The sequence below is a fragment of the Oncorhynchus masou genome, unplaced genomic scaffold (genome assembly GCF_036934945.1).
Source record: "Oncorhynchus masou masou isolate Uvic2021 unplaced genomic scaffold, UVic_Omas_1.1 unplaced_scaffold_628, whole genome shotgun sequence".
Lineage (NCBI taxonomy): Eukaryota > Metazoa > Chordata > Actinopteri > Salmoniformes > Salmonidae > Oncorhynchus > Oncorhynchus masou.
In genome coordinates, this window is record NW_027012709.1 from 248,527 (window position 1) to 271,838 (window position 23,312).

At 39.1% G+C, this 23,312-nt stretch overlaps 1 protein-coding gene across 1 annotated transcript in view; it reads left to right on the top strand.

The window, feature by feature from the left end:
* The window catches only part of LOC135536530 (amyloid beta precursor protein binding family B member 2-like), an 87,492-nt gene that overhangs the window by 61,782 nt on the left and 2,398 nt on the right, over window positions 1–23,312 (top strand). Inside the window, 1 exon segment of the mRNA XM_064962836.1 lies at window positions 19,999–20,232. Coding sequence (XP_064818908.1) covers window positions 19,999–20,232 — 234 coding nt within the window.

Here is a 23,312-nt window from a genome sequence, read left to right on the forward strand (position 1 = left end):
AACCACCACTATATACACCTCTACCCTCATTATCAACAACCACCTCTATATACACCTCTACCCTCATTATCAGCAACCACCACTATATACACCTCTACCCTCATTATCAACAACCACCACTATATACACTATATACACCTCTACCCTCATTATCAACAACCACCACTATATACACCTCTACCCTCATTATCAACAACCACCACTATATACACCTCTATCCTCATTATCAACAACCACCACTATATACACCTCTACCCTCATTATCAACAACCACCACTATATACACTATATACACCTCTACCCTCATTATCAACAACCACCACTATATACACCTCTACCCTCATTATCAACAACCACCACTATATACACTATATACACCTCTACCCTCATTATCAACAACCACCACTATATACACCTCTACCCTCATTATCAACAACCACCACTATATACACCTCTACCCTCATTATCAACAACCACCACTATATACACTATATATACCTCTACCCTCATTATCAACAACCACCACTATATACACTATATACACCTCTACCCTCATTATCAACAACCACCACTATATACACCTCTACCCTCATTATCAACAACCACCACTATATACACCTCTACCCTCATTATCAACAACCACCACTATATACACTATATACACCTCTACCCTCATTATCAACAACAACCACTACAAACACTATATACACCTCTACCCTCATTATCAACAACAACCACTATATACACCTCTACCCTCATTATCAACAACCACCACTATATACACTATATACACCTCTACCCTCATTATCAACAACAACCACTATATACACTATATACACCTCTACCTTCATTATCAGCAACCACCACTATATACACCTCTACCCTCATTATCAACAACCACCACTATATACACCTCTACCCTCATTATCAACAACCACCACTATATACACTATATACACCTCTACCCTCATTATCAGCAACCACCACTATATACACTATATACACCTCTACCTTCATTATCAACAACCACCACTATATACACCTCTACCCTCATTATCAACAACCACCTCTATATACACCTCTACCCTCATTATCAGCAACCACCACTATATACACCTCTACCCTCATTATCAACAACCACCACTATATACACTATATACACCTCTACCCTCATTATCAACAACCACCACTATATACACCTCTACCCTCATTATCAACAACCACCACTATATACACCTCTATCCTCATTATCAACAACCACCACTATATACACCTCTACCCTCATTATCAACAACCACCACTATATACACTATATACACCTCTACCCTCATTATCAACAACCACCACTATATACACCTCTACCCTCATTATCAACAACCACCACTATATACACTATATACACCTCTACCCTCATTATCAACAACCACCACTATATACACCTCTACCCTCATTATCAACAACCACCACTATATACACCTCTACCCTCATTATCAACAACCACCACTATATACACCCCTACCCTCATTATCAACAACCACCACTATATACACCCCTACCCTCATTATCAACAACCACCACTATATACACCTCTACCCTCATTATCAACAACCACCACTATATACACCCCTACCCTCATTATCAACAACCACCACTATATACACCTCTACCCTCATTATCAACAACCACCACTATATACACCTCTACCCTCATTATCAACAACCACCACTATATACACTATATACACCTCTACCCTCATTATCAACAACCACCACTATATACACTATATACACCTCTACCCTCATTATCAACAACCACCACTATATACACTATATACACCTCTACCCTCATTATCAACAACCACCACTATATACACTATATACACCTCTACCCTCATTATCAACAACCACCACTATATACACTATATACACCTCTACCCTCATTATCAACAACCACCACTATATACACTATATACACCTCTACCCTCATTATCAACAACCACCACTATATACACTATATACACCTCTACCCTCATTATCAACAACCACCACTCTATACACTATATACACCTCTACCTTCATTATCAACAACCACCACTATATACACCTCTACCCTCATTATCAACAACCACCTCTATATACACCTCTACCCTCATTATCAGCAACCACCACTATATACACCTCTACCCTCATTATCAACAACCACCACTATATACACTATATACACCTCTACCCTCATTATCAACAACCACCACTATATACACCTCTACCCTCATTATCAACAACCACCACTATATACACCTCTATCCTCATTATCAACAACCACCACTATATACACCTCTACCCTCATTATCAACAACCACCACTATATACACTATATACACCTCTACCCTCATTATCAACAACCACCACTATATACACCTCTACCCTCATTATCAACAACCACCACTATATACACTATATACACCTCTACCCTCATTATCAACAACCACCACTATATACACCTCTACCCTCATTATCAACAACCACCACTATATACACCTCTACCCTCATTATCAACAACCACCACTATATACACCCCTACCCTCATTATCAACAACCACCACTATATACACCCCTACCCTCATTATCAACAACCACCACTATATACACCTCTACCCTCATTATCAACAACCACCACTATATACACCCCTACCCTCATTATCAACAACCACCACTATATACACCTCTACCCTCATTATCAACAACCACCACTATATACACCTCTACCCTCATTATCAACAACCACCACTATATACACTATATACACCTCTACCCTCATTATCAACAACCACCACTATATACACCTCTATCCTCATTATCAACAACCACCACTATATACACCTCTACCCTCATTATCAACAACCACCACTATATACACTATATACACCTCTACCCTCATTATCAACAACCACCACTATATACACCTCTACCCTCATTATCAACAACCACCACAATATACACTATATACACCTCTACCCTCATTATCAACAACCACCACTATATACACCTCTACCCTCATTATCAACAACCACCACTATATACACCTCTACCCTCATTATCAACAACCACCACTATATACACCCCTACCCTCATTATCAACAACCACCACTATATACACCCCTACCCTCATTATCAACAACCACCACTATATACACCCCTACCCTCATTATCAACAACCACCACTATATACACCTCTACCCTCATTATCAACAACCACCACTATATACACCCCTACCCTCATTATCAACAACCACCACTATATACACCTCTACCCTCATTATCAACAACCACCACTATATACACCTCTACCCTCATTATCAACAACCACCACTATATACACCTCTACCTTCATTATCAACAACCACCACTATATACACCTCTACCCTCATTATCAACAACCACCACTATATACACCTCTACCCTCATTATCAACAACCACCACTATATACACCTATACCCTCATTATCAACAACCACCACTATATACACCTCTACCCTCATTATCAACAACCACCACTATATACACCTCTACCCTCATTATCAACAACCACCACTATATACACCTATACCCTCATTATCAACAACCACCACTATATACACCTCTACCCTCATTATCAACAACCACCACTATATACACCTCTACCCTCATTATCAACAACCACCACTATATACACCTCTACCCTCATTATCAACAACCACCACTATATACACTATATATACCTCTACCCTCATTATCAACAACCACCACTATATACACTATATACACCTCTACCCTCATTATCAACAACCACCACTATATACACCCCTACCCTCATTATCAACAACCACCACTATATACACCTCTACCCTCATTATCAACAACCACCACTATATACACTATATACACCTCTACCCTCATTATCAACAACAACCACTACATACACTATATACACCTCTACCCTCATTATCAACAACAACCACTATATACACCTCTACCCTCATTATCAACAACCACCACTATATACACTATATACACCTCTACCCTCATTATCAACAACAACCACTATATACACTATATACACCTCTACCTTCATTATCAGCAACCACCACTATATACACCTCTACCCTCATTATCAACAACCACCACTATATACACTATATACACCTCTACCCTCATTATCAGCAACCACCACTATATACACTATATACACCTCTACCTTCATTATCAACAACCACCACTATATACACCTCTACCCTCATTATCAACAACCACCTCTATATACACCTCTACCCTCATTATCAGCAACCACCACTATATACACCTCTACCCTCATTATCAACAACCACCACTATATACACTATATACACCTCTACCCTCATTATCAACAACCACCACTATATACACCTCTACCCTCATTATCAACAACCACCACTATATACACCTCTATCCTCATTATCAACAACCACCACTATATACACCTCTACCCTCATTATCAACAACCACCACTATATACACTATATACACCTCTACCCTCATTATCAACAACCACCACTATATACACCTCTACCCTCATTATCAACAACCACCACTATATACACTATATACACCTCTACCCTCATTATCAACAACCACCACTATATACACCTCTACCCTCATTATCAACAACCACCACTATATACACCTCTACCCTCATTATCAACAACCACCACTATATACACTATATATACCTCTACCCTCATTATCAACAACCACCACTATATACACTATATACACCTCTACCCTCATTATCAACAACCACCACTATATACACCTCTACCCTCATTATCAACAACCACCACTATATACACCTCTACCCTCATTATCAACAACCACCACTATATACACTATATACACCTCTACCCTCATTATCAACAACAACCACTACAAACACTATATACACCTCTACCCTCATTATCAACAACAACCACTATATACACCTCTACCCTCATTATCAACAACCACCACTATATACACTATATACACCTCTACCCTCATTATCAACAACAACCACTATATACACTATATACACCTCTACCTTCATTATCAGCAACCACCACTATATACACCTCTACCCTCATTATCAACAACCACCACTATATACACCTCTACCCTCATTATCAACAACCACCACTATATACACTATATACACCTCTACCCTCATTATCAGCAACCACCACTATATACACTATATACACCTCTACCTTCATTATCAACAACCACCACTATATACACCTCTACCCTCATTATCAACAACCACCTCTATATACACCTCTACCCTCATTATCAGCAACCACCACTATATACACCTCTACCCTCATTATCAACAACCACCACTATATACACTATATACACCTCTACCCTCATTATCAACAACCACCACTATATACACCTCTACCCTCATTATCAACAACCACCACTATATACACCTCTATCCTCATTATCAACAACCACCACTATATACACCTCTACCCTCATTATCAACAACCACCACTATATACACTATATACACCTCTACCCTCATTATCAACAACCACCACTATATACACCTCTACCCTCATTATCAACAACCACCACTATATACACTATATACACCTCTACCCTCATTATCAACAACCACCACTATATACACCTCTACCCTCATTATCAACAACCACCACTATATACACCTCTACCCTCATTATCAACAACCACCACTATATACACCCCTACCCTCATTATCAACAACCACCACTATATACACCCCTACCCTCATTATCAACAACCACCACTATATACACCTCTACCCTCATTATCAACAACCACCACTATATACACCCCTACCCTCATTATCAACAACCACCACTATATACACCTCTACCCTCATTATCAACAACCACCACTATATACACCTCTACCCTCATTATCAACAACCACCACTATATACACTATATACACCTCTACCCTCATTATCAACAACCACCACTATATACACTATATACACCTCTACCCTCATTATCAACAACCACCACTATATACACTATATACACCTCTACCCTCATTATCAACAACCACCACTATATACACTATATACACCTCTACCCTCATTATCAACAACCACCACTATATACACTATATACACCTCTACCCTCATTATCAACAACCACCACTATATACACTATATACACCTCTACCCTCATTATCAACAACCACCACTATATACACTATATACACCTCTACCCTCATTATCAACAACCACCACTCTATACACTATATACACCTCTACCTTCATTATCAACAACCACCACTATATACACCTCTACCCTCATTATCAACAACCACCTCTATATACACCTCTACCCTCATTATCAGCAACCACCACTATATACACCTCTACCCTCATTATCAACAACCACCACTATATACACTATATACACCTCTACCCTCATTATCAACAACCACCACTATATACACCTCTACCCTCATTATCAACAACCACCACTATATACACCTCTATCCTCATTATCAACAACCACCACTATATACACCTCTACCCTCATTATCAACAACCACCACTATATACACTATATACACCTCTACCCTCATTATCAACAACCACCACTATATACACCTCTACCCTCATTATCAACAACCACCACTATATACACTATATACACCTCTACCCTCATTATCAACAACCACCACTATATACACCTCTACCCTCATTATCAACAACCACCACTATATACACCTCTACCCTCATTATCAACAACCACCACTATATACACCCCTACCCTCATTATCAACAACCACCACTATATACACCCCTACCCTCATTATCAACAACCACCACTATATACACCTCTACCCTCATTATCAACAACCACCACTATATACACCCCTACCCTCATTATCAACAACCACCACTATATACACCTCTACCCTCATTATCAACAACCACCACTATATACACCTCTACCCTCATTATCAACAACCACCACTATATACACTATATACACCTCTACCCTCATTATCAACAACCACCACTATATACACTATATACACCTCTGCCCTCATTATCAACAACCACCACTATATACACTATATACACCTCTACCCTCATTATCAGCAACCACCACTATATACACTATATACACCTCTACCCTCATTATCAACAACCACCACTATATACACTATATACACCTCTACCCTCATTATCAACAACCACCACTATATACACTATATACACCTCTACCCTCATTATCAACAACCACCACTATATACACTATATACACCTCTACCCTCATTATCAACAACCACCACTATATACACTATATACACCTCTACCCTCATTATCAACAACCACCACTATATACACTATATACACCTCTACCCTCATTATCAACAACCACCACTCTATACACCTCTACCCTCATTATCAACAACCACCACTATATACACTATATACACCTCTACCTTCATTATCAACAACCACCACTATATACACCTCTACCCTCATTATCAACAACCACCTCTATATACACCTCTACCCTCATTATCAGCAACCACCACTATATACACCTCTACCCTCATTATCAACAACCACCACTATATACACTATATACACCTCTACCCTCATTATCAACAACCACCACTATATACACCTCTACCCTCATTATCAACAACCACCACTATATACACCTCTATCCTCATTATCAACAACCACCACTATATACACCTCTACCCTCATTATCAACAACCACCACTATATACACTATATACACCTCTACCCTCATTATCAACAACCACCACTATATACACCTCTACCCTCATTATCAACAACCACCACTATATACACTATATACACCTCTACCCTCATTATCAACAACCACCACTATATACACCTCTACCCTCATTATCAACAACCACCACTATATACACCTCTACCCTCATTATCAACAACCACCACTATATACACCCCTACCCTCATTATCAACAACCACCACTATATACACCCCTACCCTCATTATCAACAACCACCACTATATACACCTCTACCCTCATTATCAACAACCACCACTATATACACCCCTACCCTCATTATCAACAACCACCACTATATACACCTCTACCCTCATTATCAACAACCACCACTATATACACCTCTACCCTCATTATCAACAACCACCACTATATACACTATATACACCTCTACCCTCATTATCAACAACCACCACTATATACACTATATACACCTCTGCCCTCATTATCAACAGCCACCACTATATACACTATATACACCTCTACCCTCATTATCAGCAACCACCACTATATACACTATATACACCTCTACCCTCATTATCAACAACCACCACTATATACACTATATACACCTCTACCCTCATTATCAACAACCACCACTATATACACTATATACACCTCTACCCTCATTATCAACAACCACCACTATATACACCTCTACCCTCATTATCAACAACCACCTCTATATACACCTCTACCCTCATTATCAGCAACCACCACTATATACACCTCTACCCTCATTATCAACAACCACCACTATATACACTATATACACCTCTACCCTCATTATCAACAACCACCACTATATACACCTCTACCCTCATTATCAACAACCACCACTATATACACCTCTATCCTCATTATCAACAACCACCACTATATACACCTCTACCCTCATTATCAACAACCACCACTATATACACTATATACACCTCTACCCTCATTATCAACAACCACCACTATATACACCTCTACCCTCATTATCAACAACCACCACTATATACACTATATACACCTCTACCCTCATTATCAACAACCACCACTATATACACCTCTACCCTCATTATCAACAACCACCACTATATACACCTCTACCCTCATTATCAACAACCACCACTATATACACCCCTACCCTCATTATCAACAACCACCACTATATACACCCCTACCCTCATTATCAACAACCACCACTATATACACCTCTACCCTCATTATCAACAACCACCACTATATACACCCCTACCCTCATTATCAACAACCACCACTATATACACCTCTACCCTCATTATCAACAACCACCACTATATACACCTCTACCCTCATTATCAACAACCACCACTATATACACTATATACACCTCTACCCTCATTATCAACAACCACCACTATATACACTATATACACCTCTACCCTCATTATCAACAACCACCACTATATACACTATATACACCTCTACCCTCATTATCAACAACCACCACTATATACACTATATACACCTCTACCCTCATTATCAACAACCACCACTATATACACTATATACACCTCTACCCTCATTATCAACAACCACCACTATATACACTATATACACCTCTACCCTCATTATCAACAACCACCACTCTATACACCTCTACCCTCATTATCAACAACCACCACTATATACACTATATACACCTCTACCTTCATTATCAACAACCACCACTATATACACCTCTACCCTCATTATCAACAACCACCTCTATATACACCTCTACCCTCATTATCAGCAACCACCACTATATACACCTCTACCCTCATTATCAACAACCACCACTATATACACTATATACACCTCTACCCTCATTATCAACAACCACCACTATATACACCTCTACCCTCATTATCAACAACCACCACTATATACACCTCTATCCTCATTATCAACAACCACCACTATATACACCTCTACCCTCATTATCAACAACCACCACTATATACACTATATACACCTCTACCCTCATTATCAACAACCACCACTATATACACCTCTACCCTCATTATCAACAACCACCACTATATACACTATATACACCTCTACCCTCATTATCAACAACCACCACTATATACACCTCTACCCTCATTATCAACAACCACCACTATATACACCTCTACCCTCATTATCAACAACCACCACTATATACACCCCTACCCTCATTATCAACAACCACCACTATATACACCCCTACCCTCATTATCAACAACCACCACTATATACACCTCTACCCTCATTATCAACAACCACCACTATATACACCCCTACCCTCATTATCAACAACCACCACTATATACACCTCTACCCTCATTATCAACAACCACCACTATATACACCTCTACCCTCATTATCAACAACCACCACTATATACACTATATACACCTCTACCCTCATTATCAACAACCACCACTATATACACTATATACACCTCTGCCCTCATTATCAACAACCACCACTATATACACTATATACACCTCTACCCTCATTATCAGCAACCACCACTATATACACTATATACACCTCTACCCTCATTATCAACAACCACCACTATATACACTATATACACCTCTACCCTCATTATCAACAACCACCACTATATACACTATATACACCTCTACCCTCATTATCAACAACCACCACTATATACACTATATACACCTCTACCCTCATTATCAACAACCACCACTATATACACCTCTACCCTCATTATCAACAACCACCACTATATACACCTCTACCCTCATTATCAACAACCACCACTATATACACCCCTACCCTCATTATCAACAACCACCACTATATACACCCCTACCCTCATTATCAACAACCACCACTATATACACCCCTACCCTCATTATCAACAACCACCACTATATACACCCCTACCCTCATTATCAACAACCACCACTATATACACCTCTACCCTCATTATCAACAACCACCACTATATACACCCCTACCCTCATTATCAACAACCACCACTATATACACCTCTACCCTCATTATCAACAACCACCACTATATACACCTCTACCCTCATTATCAACAACCACCACTATATACACCTCTACCTTCATTATCAACAACCACCACTATATACACCTCTACCCTCATTATCAACAACCACCACTATATACACCTCTACCCTCATTATCAACAACCACCACTATATACACCTATACCCTCATTATCAACAACCACCACTATATACACCTCTACCCTCATTATCAACAACCACCACTATATACACCTCTACCCTCATTATCAACAACCACCACTATATACACCTATACCCTCATTATCAACAACCACCACTATATACACCTCTACCCTCATTATCAACAACCACCACTATATACACCTCTACCCTCATTATCAACAACCACCACTATATACACCTCTACCCTCATTATCAACAACCACCACTATATACACTATATATACCTCTACCCTCATTATCAACAACCACCACTATATACACTATATACACCTCTACCCTCATTATCAACAACCACCACTATATACACCCCTACCCTCATTATCAACAACCACCACTATATACACCTCTACCCTCATTATCAACAACCACCACTATATACACTATATACACCTCTACCCTCATTATCAACAACAACCACTACATACACTATATACACCTCTACCCTCATTATCAACAACAACCACTATATACACCTCTACCCTCATTATCAACAACCACCACTATATACACTATATACACCTCTACCCTCATTATCAACAACAACCACTATATACACTATATACACCTCTACCTTCATTATCAGCAACCACCACTATATACACCTCTACCCTCATTATCAACAACCACCACTATATACACTATATACACCTCTACCCTCATTATCAGCAACCACCACTATATACACTATATACACCTCTACCTTCATTATCAACAACCACCACTATATACACCTCTACCCTCATTATCAACAACCACCTCTATATACACCTCTACCCTCATTATCAGCAACCACCACTATATACACCTCTACCCTCATTATCAACAACCACCACTATATACACTATATACACCTCTACCCTCATTATCAACAACCACCACTATATACACCTCTACCCTCATTATCAACAACCACCACTATATACACCTCTATCCTCATTATCAACAACCACCACTATATACACCTCTACCCTCATTATCAACAACCACCACTATATACACTATATACACCTCTACCCTCATTATCAACAACCACCACTATATACACCTCTACCCTCATTATCAACAACCACCACTATATACACTATATACACCTCTACCCTCATTATCAACAACCACCACTATATACACCTCTACCCTCATTATCAACAACCACCACTATATACACCTCTACCCTCATTATCAACAACCACCACTATATACACTATATATACCTCTACCCTCATTATCAACAACCACCACTATATACACTATATACACCTCTACCCTCATTATCAACAACCACCACTATATACACCTCTACCCTCATTATCAACAACCACCACTATATACACCTCTACCCTCATTATCAACAACCACCACTATATACACTATATACACCTCTACCCTCATTATCAACAACAACCACTACAAACACTATATACACCTCTACCCTCATTATCAACAACAACCACTATATACACCTCTACCCTCATTATCAACAACCACCACTATATACACTATATACACCTCTACCCTCATTATCAACAACAACCACTATATACACTATATACACCTCTACCTTCATTATCAGCAACCACCACTATATACACCTCTACCCTCATTATCAACAACCACCACTATATACACCTCTACCCTCATTATCAACAACCACCACTATATACACTATATACACCTCTACCCTCATTATCAGCAACCACCACTATATACACTATATACACCTCTACCTTCATTATCAACAACCACCACTATATACACCTCTACCCTCATTATCAACAACCACCTCTATATACACCTCTACCCTCATTATCAGCAACCACCACTATATACACCTCTACCCTCATTATCAACAACCACCACTATATACACTATATACACCTCTACCCTCATTATCAACAACCACCACTATATACACCTCTACCCTCATTATCAACAACCACCACTATATACACCTCTATCCTCATTATCAACAACCACCACTATATACACCTCTACCCTCATTATCAACAACCACCACTATATACACTATATACACCTCTACCCTCATTATCAACAACCACCACTATATACACCTCTACCCTCATTATCAACAACCACCACTATATACACTATATACACCTCTACCCTCATTATCAACAACCACCACTATATACACCTCTACCCTCATTATCAACAACCACCACTATATACACCTCTACCCTCATTATCAACAACCACCACTATATACACCCCTACCCTCATTATCAACAACCACCACTATATACACCCCTACCCTCATTATCAACAACCACCACTATATACACCTCTACCCTCATTATCAACAACCACCACTATATACACCCCTACCCTCATTATCAACAACCACCACTATATACACCTCTACCCTCATTATCAACAACCACCACTATATACACCTCTACCCTCATTATCAACAACCACCACTATATACACTATATACACCTCTACCCTCATTATCAACAACCACCACTATATACACTATATACACCTCTACCCTCATTATCAACAACCACCACTATATACACTATATACACCTCTACCCTCATTATCAACAACCACCACTATATACACTATATACACCTCTACCCTCATTATCAACAACCACCACTATATACACTATATACACCTCTACCCTCATTATCAACAACCACCACTATATACACTATATACACCTCTACCCTCATTATCAACAACCACCACTATATACACTATATACACCTCTACCCTCATTATCAACAACCACCACTCTATACACTATATACACCTCTACCTTCATTATCAACAACCACCACTATATACACCTCTACCCTCATTATCAACAACCACCTCTATATACACCTCTACCCTCATTATCAGCAACCACCACTATATACACCTCTACCCTCATTATCAACAACCACCACTATATACACTATATACACCTCTACCCTCATTATCAACAACCACCACTATATACACCTCTACCCTCATTATCAACAACCACCACTATATACACCTCTATCCTCATTATCAACAACCACCACTATATACACCTCTACCCTCATTATCAACAACCACCACTATATACACTATATACACCTCTACCCTCATTATCAACAACCACCACTATATACACCTCTACCCTCATTATCAACAACCACCACTATATACACTATATACACCTCTACCCTCATTATCAACAACCACCACTATATACACCTCTACCCTCATTATCAACAACCACCACTATATACACCTCTACCCTCATTATCAACAACCACCACTATATACACCCCTACCCTCATTATCAACAACCACCACTATATACACCCCTACCCTCATTATCAACAACCACCACTATATACACCTCTACCCTCATTATCAACAACCACCACTATATACACCCCTACCCTCATTATCAACAACCACCACTATATACACCTCTACCCTCATTATCAACAACCACCACTATATACACCTCTACCCTCATTATCAACAACCACCACTATATACACTATATACACCTCTACCCTCATTATCAACAACCACCACTATATACACTATATACACCTCTGCCCTCATTATCAACAACCACCACTATATACACTATATACACCTCTACCCTCATTATCAGCAACCACCACTATATACACTATATACACCTCTACCCTCATTATCAACAACCACCACTATATACACTATATACACCTCTACCCTCATTATCAACAACCACCACTATATACACTATATACACCTCTACCCTCATTATCAACAACCACCACTATATACACTATATACACCTCTACCCTCATTATCAACAACCACCACTATATACACTATATACACCTCTACCCTCATTATCAACAACCACCACTATATACACTATATACACCTCTACCCTCATTATCAACAACCACCACTCTATACACCTCTACCCTCATTATCAACAACCACCACTATATACACTATATACACCTCTACCTTCATTATCAACAACCACCACTATATACACCTCTACCCTCATTATCAACAACCACCTCTATATACACCTCTACCCTCATTATCAGCAACCACCACTATATACACCTCTACCCTCATTATCAACAACCACCACTATATACACTATATACACCTCTACCCTCATTATCAACAACCACCACTATATACACCTCTACCCTCATTATCAACAACCACCACTATATACACCTCTATCCTCATTATCAACAACCACCACTATATACACCTCTACCCTCATTATCAACAACCACCACTATATACACTATATACACCTCTACCCTCATTATCAACAACCACCACTATATACACCTCTACCCTCATTATCAACAACCACCACTATATACACTATATACACCTCTACCCTCATTATCAACAACCACCACTATATACACCTCTACCCTCATTATCAACAACCACCACTATATACACCTCTACCCTCATTATCAACAACCACCACTATATACACCCCTACCCTCATTATCAACAACCACCACTATATACACCCCTACCCTCATTATCAACAACCACCACTATATACACCTCTACCCTCATTATCAACAACCACCACTATATACACCCCTACCCTCATTATCAACAACCACCACTATATACACCTCTACCCTCATTATCAACAACCACCACTATATACACCTCTACCCTCATTATCAACAACCACCACTATATACACTATATACACCTCTACCCTCATTATCAACAACCACCACTATATACACTATATACACCTCTGCCCTCATTATCAACAGCCACCACTATATACACTATATACACCTCTACCCTCATTATCAGCAACCACCACTATATACACTATATACACCTCTACCCTCATTATCAACAACCACCACTATATACACTATATACACCTCTACCCTCATTATCAACAACCACCACTATATACACTATATACACCTCTACCCTCATTATCAACAACCACCACTATATACACCTCTACCCTCATTATCAACAACCACCTCTATATACACCTCTACCCTCATTATCAGCAACCACCACTATATACACCTCTACCCTCATTATCAACAACCACCACTATATACACTATATACACCTCTACCCTCATTATCAACAACCACCACTATATACACCTCTACCCTCATTATCAACAACCACCACTATATACACCTCTATCCTCATTATCAACAACCACCACTATATACACCTCTACCCTCATTATCAACAACCACCACTATATACACTATATACACCTCTACCCTCATTATCAACAACCACCACTATATACACCTCTACCCTCATTATCAACAACCACCACTATATACACTATATACACCTCTACCCTCATTATCAACAACCACCACTATATACACCTCTACCCTCATTATCAACAACCACCACTATATACACCTCTACCCTCATTATCAACAACCACCACTATATACACCCCTACCCTCATTATCAACAACCACCACTATATACACCCCTACCCTCATTATCAACAACCACCACTATATACACCTCTACCCTCATTATCAACAACCACCACTATATACACCCCTACCCTCATTATCAACAACCACCACTATATACACCTCTACCCTCATTATCAACAACCACCACTATATACACCTCTACCCTCATTATCAACAACCACCACTATATACACTATATACACCTCTACCCTCATTATCAACAACCACCACTATATACACTATATACACCTCTACCCTCATTATCAACAACCACCACTATATACACTATATACACCTCTACCCTCATTATCAACAACCACCACTATATACACTATATACACCTCTACCCTCATTATCAACAACCACCACTATATACACTATATACACCTCTACCCTCATTATCAACAACCACCACTATATACACTATATACACCTCTACCCTCATTATCAACAACCACCACTCTATACACCTCTACCCTCATTATCAACAACCACCACTATATACACTATATACACCTCTACCTTCATTATCAACAACCACCACTATATACACCTCTACCCTCATTATCAACAACCACCTCTATATACACCTCTACCCTCATTATCAGCAACCACCACTATATACACCTCTACCCTCATTATCAACAACCACCACTATATACACTATATACACCTCTACCCTCATTATCAACAACCACCACTATATACACCTCTACCCTCATTATCAACAACCACCACTATATACACCTCTATCCTCATTATCAACAACCACCACTATATACACCTCTACCCTCATTATCAACAACCACCACTATATACACTATATACACCTCTACCCTCATTATCAACAACCACCACTATATACACCTCTACCCTCATTATCAACAACCACCACTATATACACTATATACACCTCTACCCTCATTATCAACAACCACCACTATATACACCTCTACCCTCATTATCAACAACCACCACTATATACACCTCTACCCTCATTATCAACAACCACCACTATATACACCCCTACCCTCATTATCAACAACCACCACTATATACACCCCTACCCTCATTATCAACAACCACCACTATATACACCTCTACCCTCATTATCAACAACCACCACTATATACACCCCTACCCTCATTATCAACAACCACCACTATATACACCTCTACCCTCATTATCAACAACCACCACTATATACACCTCTACCCTCATTATCAACAACCACCACTATATACACTATATACACCTCTACCCTCATTATCAACAACCACCACTATATACACTATATACACCTCTGCCCTCATTATCAACAACCACCACTATATACACTATATACACCTCTACCCTCATTATCAGCAACCACCACTATATACACTATATACACCTCTACCCTCATTATCAACAACCACCACTATATACACTATATACACCTCTACCCTCATTATCAACAACCACCACTATATACACTATATACACCTCTACCCTCATTATCAACAACCACCACTATATACACTATATACACCTCTACCCTCATTATCAACAACCACCACTATATACACCTCTACCCTCATTATCAACAACCACCACTATATACACCTCTACCCTCATTATCAACAACCACCACTATATACACCCCTACCCTCATTATCAACAACCACCACTATATACACCCCTACCCTCATTATCAACAACCACCACTATATACACCTCTACCCTCATTATCAACAACCACCACTATATACACCCCTACCCTCATTATCAACAACCACCACTATATACACCTCTACCCTCATTATCAACAACCACCACTATATACACCTCTACCCTCATTATCAACAACCACCACTATATACACTATATACACCTCTACCCTCATTATCAACAACCACCACTATATACACTATATACACCTCTACCCTCATTATCAACAACCACCACTATATACACTATATACACCTCTACCCTCATTATCAACAACCACCACTATATACACTATATACACCTCTACCCTCATTATCAACAACCACCACTATATACACTATATACACCTCTACCCTCATTATCAACAACCACCACTATATACACTATATTCACCTCTACCCTCATTATCAACAACCACCACTCTATACACCTCTACCCTCATTATCAACAACCACCACTATATACACTATATACACCTCTACCTTCATTATCAACAACCACCACTATATACACCTCTACCCTCATTATCAACAACCACCTCTATATACACCTCTACCCTCATTATCAGCAACCACCACTATATACACCTCTACCCTCATTATCAACAACCACCACTATATACACTATATACACCTCTACCCTCATTATCAACAACCACCACTATATACACCTCTACCCTCATTATCAACAACCACCACTATATACACCTCTATCCTCATTATCAACAACCACCACTATATACACCTCTACCCTCATTATCAACAACCACCACTATATACACTATATACACCTCTACCCTCATTATCAACAACCACCACTATATACACCTCTACCCTCATTATCAACAACCACCACTATATACACTATATACACCTCTACCCTCATTATCAACAACCACCACTATATACACCTCTACCCTCATTATCAACAACCACCACTATATACACCTCTACCCTCATTATCAACAACCACCACTATATACACCCCTACCCTCATTATCAACAACCACCACTATATACACCCCTACCCTCATTATCAACAACCACCACTATATACACCTCTACCCTCATTATCAACAACCACCACTATATACACCCCTACCCTCATTATCAACAACCACCACTATATACACCTCTACCCTCATTATCAACAACCACCACTATATACACCTCTACCCTCATTATCAACAACCACCACTATATACACTATATACACCTCTACCCTCATTATCAACAACCACCACTATATACACTATATACACCTCTGCCCTCATTATCAACAACCACCACTATATACACTATATACACCTCTACCCTCATTATCAGCAACCACCACTATATACACTATATACACCTCTACCCTCATTATCAACAACCACCACTCTATACACCTCTACCCTCATTTTCAACAACCACCACTATATACACTATATACACCTCTCCCCTCATTATCTCTCTCTCTCTGTCTCTCTCTCTCCCCCCCTCTCTTCCCCCTCTCTCTGCCTCTCCCCCCCTCCTCTCTCTCTCTCTCCCTCTCTCTCTCTCCCCTCTCTTCCCCCTCTCTGCCTCTCCCTCTCCCCTCTCTTCCCCCTCTCTCTGCCTCTCTCTCTCTCTCTCCCTCTCTCTCTCTGTCTCCCTCTTTCCCTCTGAGGATGTTTCATCCTGTGTGTGTTTGTGTGCTTCCCTGTGTGTCTTTCTCTCTCTGTGTGTATCAGGAGCAGGAGGAGGTGAAGGAGGAGGTGATGAAGGAGGAGGAGGTGGAGGAGGATGTGGAGGAGGAGGTGTTGGTAGAGTGCAGGGTGAGGTTTCTGTCCTTCATGGGGGTAGGGAGGGACATCCACTGCTTTGCCTTCATCATGGACGGAGGAGGACAACGCTACGAGTGTCACGTGTTCTGGTGTGAACCCAACGCTGGACAGCTCTCTGAGGCCGTACAGGCTGCGTGCATGGTGCGTACACTCTAGAATATATAGATCTATCTGCAGGCTTCATGCATGGTGAGTACACTCTAGAATATCTAGATCTATGTACAGGCTGCATGCATGGTGCGTACACTCTAGAATACCTAGATCTATGTACAGGCTGCATGCATGGTGAGTACACTCTAGAATATCTAGATCTATATGCAGGCTTCATGCATTGTGAGTACACTCTAGAATATCTAGATCTATATGCAGGCTTCATGCATGGTGAGTACAGTCTATAATATCTAGATCTATATGCAGGCTTCATGCATGGTGAGTACACTCTAGAATATCTAGATCTATATGCAGGCTTCATGCATGGTGAGTACACTCTAGAATACCTGGATTTATATGCAGGCTTCATGCATGGTGAGTACACTCTAGAATATCTAGATCTATGTGCAGGCTTCATGCATGGTGAGTACAGTCTATTATATATAGATCTATCTGCAGGCTTCATGCACGGTGAGTACACTCTAGAATACCTAGATCTATGTACAGGCTGCATGCATGGTGAGTACACTCTAGAATTTCTAGATCTATATGCAGGCTTCATGCATGTTGAGTACAGTCTATAATATCTAGATCTATATGCAGGCTTCATGCATGGTAAGTACAGTCTATAATATCTAGATCTATATGCAGGCTTCATGCATGGTGAGTACACTCTAGAATATCTAGATCTATATGCAGGCTTCATGCATGGTGAGTACAGTCTATAATATCTAAATCTATGTACAGGCTTCATGCATGGTGAGTACACTCTAGAATATCTAGATCTATATGCAGGCTTCATGCATGGTGAGTACAGTCTATAATATCTAGATCTATATGCAGGCTTCAGTCTGTATCTACTGTATGTATGTACTGTATCTACTGTATGTATGTACTGTATCTACTGTATGTATGTACTGTATGTACTGTATGTATGTACTGTATGTATCTACTGTATGTACTGTATGTATGTACTGTATGTATGTACTGTATGTATGTACTGTATGTACTGTATCCTCTGTATGTACTGTATGTATGTACTGTATGTACTGTATGTACTGTATCCTCTGTATGTACTGTATGTGCTGTATGTACTGTATGTATGTACTGTATGTGCTGTATGTACTGTATGTACTGTATGTATGTACTGTATGTACTGTATGTATGTACTGTATGTACTGTATGTACTGTATCGTATGTATGTACTGTATGTACTGTATCCTCTGTATGTACTGTATGTATGTACTGTATGTGCTGTATGTACTGTATGTACTGTATGTATGTACTGTATGTATGTACTGTATGTACTGTATGTACTGTATGTATGTACTGTATGTAACTGTATGTATGTACTGTATGTATGTACTGTATGTACTGTATGTATGTACTGTATGTACTGTATGTACTGTATGTTTGTACTGTATGTACTGTATCCTCTGTATGTACTGTATGTATGTACTGTATGTACTGTATGTATCTACTGTATGTACTGTATCCTCTGTATGTACTGTATGTATGTACTGTATGTGCTGTATGTACTGTATGTACTGTATGTATGTACTGTATGTACTGTATGTACTGTATGTATGTACTGTATGTACTGCATGTACTGTATGTTTGTACTGTATGTACTGTATCCTCTGTATGTACTGTATGTACTGTATGTATGTACTGTATGTATGTACTGTATGTATGTACTGTATGTACTGTATGTACTGTATGTACTGTATGTATGTACTGTATGTACTGTATGCATGTACTGTATGTACTGTATGCATGTACTGTATGTACTGTATGTACTGTATGTACTGTATGTATGTACTGTATGTATGTACTGTATGTACTGTATGTACTGTATGTATGTACTGTATGTATGTCCTGTATGTACTGTATGTACTGTATGTATGTACTGTATGTACTGTGTGTACTGTATGTATGTACTGTATGTATGTACTGTATGTATGTATTGTATGTATTGTATGTACTGTATGTATGTACTGTATGTATGTACTGTATGTACTGTATCGTATGTATGTACTGTATGTATGTACTGTATGTACTGTATGTACTGTATCGTATGTATGTACTGTATGTACTGTATCCTCTGTATGTACTGTATGTATGTACTGTATGTGCTGTATGTACTGTATGTATGTACTGTATGTACTGTATGTATGTACTGTATGTAACTGTATGTATGTACTGTATGTATGTACTGTATGTACTGTATGTATGTACTGTATGTACTGTATGTACTGTATGTTTGTACTGTATGTACTGTATCCTCTGTATGTACTGTATGTATGTACTGTATGTACTGTATGTATCTACTGTATGTACTGTATCCTCTGTATGTACTGTATGTATGTACTGTATGTGCTGTATGTACTGTATGTACTGTATGTATGTACTGTATGTATGTACTGTATGTACTGCATGTACTGTATGTTTGTACTGTATGTACTGTATCCTCTGTATGTACTGTATCCTCTGTATGTACTGTATGTATGTACTGTATGTATGTACTGTATGTACTGTATGTACTGTATGTATGTACTGTATGTACTGTATGCATGTACTGTATGTATGTAATGTATGTACTGTATGTACTGTATGTACTGTATGTATGTACTGTATGTATGTCCTGTATGTACTGTATGTACTGTGTGTACTGTATGTATGTACTGTATGTATGTATTGTATGTATTGTATGTACTGTATGTACTGTATGTATGTACTGTATGTACTGTATGTACTGTATGTTTGTACTGTATGTACTGTATGTACTGTATGTACTGTATGTACTGTATGTATGTACTGTATTTACTGTATGTATGTACTGTATGTACTGTATGTATGTACTGTATGTGCTGTATGTACTGTATGTATGTACTGTATGTATGTACTGTATGTACTGTATGTATGTACTGTATGTAACTGTATGTATGTACTGTATGTATGTACTGTATGTACTGTATGTATGTACTGTATGTACTGTATGTACTGTATGTATGTACTGTATGTACTGTATGTACTGTATGTACTGTATCAAATCCTCCTGGAGGTCCGGA